At 45.5% G+C, this 2,156-nt stretch overlaps 1 protein-coding gene across 1 annotated transcript in view; it reads left to right on the top strand.

Moving 5' to 3' along the window:
* Positions 1 to 1,375: 1,375 nt before the first annotated feature.
* Positions 1,376 to 2,156, top strand: part of CRLF2 (cytokine receptor like factor 2) — a 21,451-nt gene continuing 20,670 nt past the window's right edge. Inside the window, exon 1 of the mRNA XM_049643329.1 lies at positions 1,376 to 1,488. Within this exon, the coding sequence (XP_049499286.1) occupies positions 1,407 to 1,488 (82 nt within the window). The 5' untranslated portion in view covers positions 1,376 to 1,406. The remainder of the gene's footprint in view (positions 1,489 to 2,156) is intronic.

The following is a 2,156-nucleotide window of genomic DNA, read 5'->3' as shown; positions in this document are numbered from 1 at the left end:
TATCTATCTATCTATCTATCTATCAGCTATGACACTATGATATCCACCTCCTAATCCCGGTAATCTATGAATATGTCACCTTACATGACAAAAGTGCTTTTGCAGATGTGATTTTGCAGATGTGCAGATGGGGACAATTAATCTGGATTATCCACTTGGGCTCAGGGTCCGTATTTGTACGAGGGAGGCAGAAAGGTGAGAGTCAGAGAAGGAGGTGTGCCCATGGCAGCAGAGGTTGGAGGGAGGTAGGAGTGACTAAGAGTCAAGGAATCCAGGGAGCTTCTAGCAGGTGGGAGGGCAAGAAATCAGCCTCTCCCCTCGAAATTCCAGTGGGAATGCCAGCCTGCCAACATCTTGATGTTAGCCCAGGGTGACCAGTGTTGGACTTAGGATGTGCAGAATGTTCTGGGTAGACAGATCCCTGGTCTCGGGCCAGGAGGACTTGAGTCACCCTGCACTTAACACGTGATTGGAAGACAGCTCACTGTTAGCTTCTCAGAAACACAGGTTTTTTTGAAAAGTTTATTTATTTTTGAGAGAGAGAGAGAGAGAGAGCAGGGGAGGGGCAGAGAGAGAGAGAGAATCCCAAGCAGGTTCCAGCAGGTTCCAGGCTGTCAGTACAGAGCCTGATGCAAGGCTCAAACCCACAAACTGTGAAATCGTGACCTGAGCTGAAACCGAGAGTCAGATGCTCAACCGACTGAGCCACCCGGGCGCCCCTAAACACACAGTTTTTAACTCTAGAATAAACTTATTCCTGCTTTATTTTGTTTTGTTTGTTTTCTTTTTGCCTATGTCGTTCTGGTCACAAATTCTGTGAGTGTGAAAATGCTTGGTAACTGGGGCTGTTTTTGCAAATACAGACATCACTGTTCTTAGTAGTTGAATTGAAGAAAAACATTTTTGAAGGTCATCTCGATCCCCAGTGGGGGGCTTGAACTCATAACCCTGAGACCAAAAAAAAAAAAAAAAAAAAAAAAAAAAAGATTCGTCATTCGAATTCTGAAAGTCCCCAGAGTGTGACCGTAGGGATGCCAGGCTCACGCCCACGCGGCTGGAGACAGATGGGGAGGGGGCACCAAATGTCTGTGCCTCTGGGTCACCTTGAAGCCTGCTGTCCAGCAGCCCTGAGCACAAAGTGGCTACAGGAGCCCACTCCGCTCAGGATGGTCCTGACCAGCCGGCAAGGCTTGGAGCCCAGCTCGTCAGCGTGGATGCAAGACTGATGTTGCTTTTTGGTCGTGATGTTGGTTTGTTTTTTTTTTCTCAAGAGTCGTCTTTTTAAGATCCACCCTGCTTCCCGTTGTCATTTCCTTGTTTCTGTTCCACTCTTTAAAAACAGGGTGACCTCTGTGCCTTAGGCGTCAGGGCCCAGATCCTGCTCACTGCCTCCTCTCTGTCCCAGCATGAGGACTGTCTTCCTGCCCTGTGCAGCGGCCGCCCTGTTTCTGCTGGGACGTGCGACGGCTTCGGGGGACGCGGGCCAGGGTGAGCCACCGTGCAGATGCGGTGACATGTGCAGAGTGTCCTTGAGTTGAACCTACCCTTCCCTGCCCTTCCCCTTCCTTCCTTCTTTTCTTTCTTTCCTTCTCTTTCTTTCCTTCTTTCTCTCTCCCTCTTTCTTTCTTTCTTTCTTTCTTTCTTTCTTTCCTTCACTCCTTCCTTCTTTTTCTTGTTTCTTGCTTCTTTCTTTCTTTATTTCTTTCTTTCCTTCCTTCCTTACTTCACTCCTTCCTTCTTTTTCTTGTTTCTTCTTTCTTTCTTTCTTTCTTTCTCTTTCCTTCCTTCTCTTTCTTTCTTTCTTTCTTTCCTTACTTCACTCCTTCCTTTTCTTGTGTCTTCTTTCTTTCTTTCTTTCTTTCTTTCTCTTTCCTTCCTTCTTTCTCTCTCCCTCTTTCTTTCTTTCCTTTTCTTTCTTTCTTTCTTTCTTTCTTTCCTTCTTTCTTTCTTCCTTTCTTTCCTTCCTTACTTCACTCCTTCCTTCCTTTTCTTGTTTCTTTCTTCTCTTTCTTTCTTTCCTTCTTTCTCCATCTCTTTCTTTCTTTCTTTCTTTCTCTTTTCCCTCCTTCCTTCCTTCCTTCTTTCTCTCTCTCTCTTTCTCTTTCTTTCTTTCTTTCTTTCTTTCCTTCTTTCTCTCTCCTTCTTTCTTTCTTTCT

This window comes from Panthera uncia, chromosome X (assembly GCF_023721935.1).
Source record: "Panthera uncia isolate 11264 chromosome X, Puncia_PCG_1.0, whole genome shotgun sequence".
Taxonomy (NCBI): domain Eukaryota; kingdom Metazoa; phylum Chordata; class Mammalia; order Carnivora; family Felidae; genus Panthera; species Panthera uncia.
This window is presented reverse-complemented; position numbering and strand designations above follow the sequence as displayed.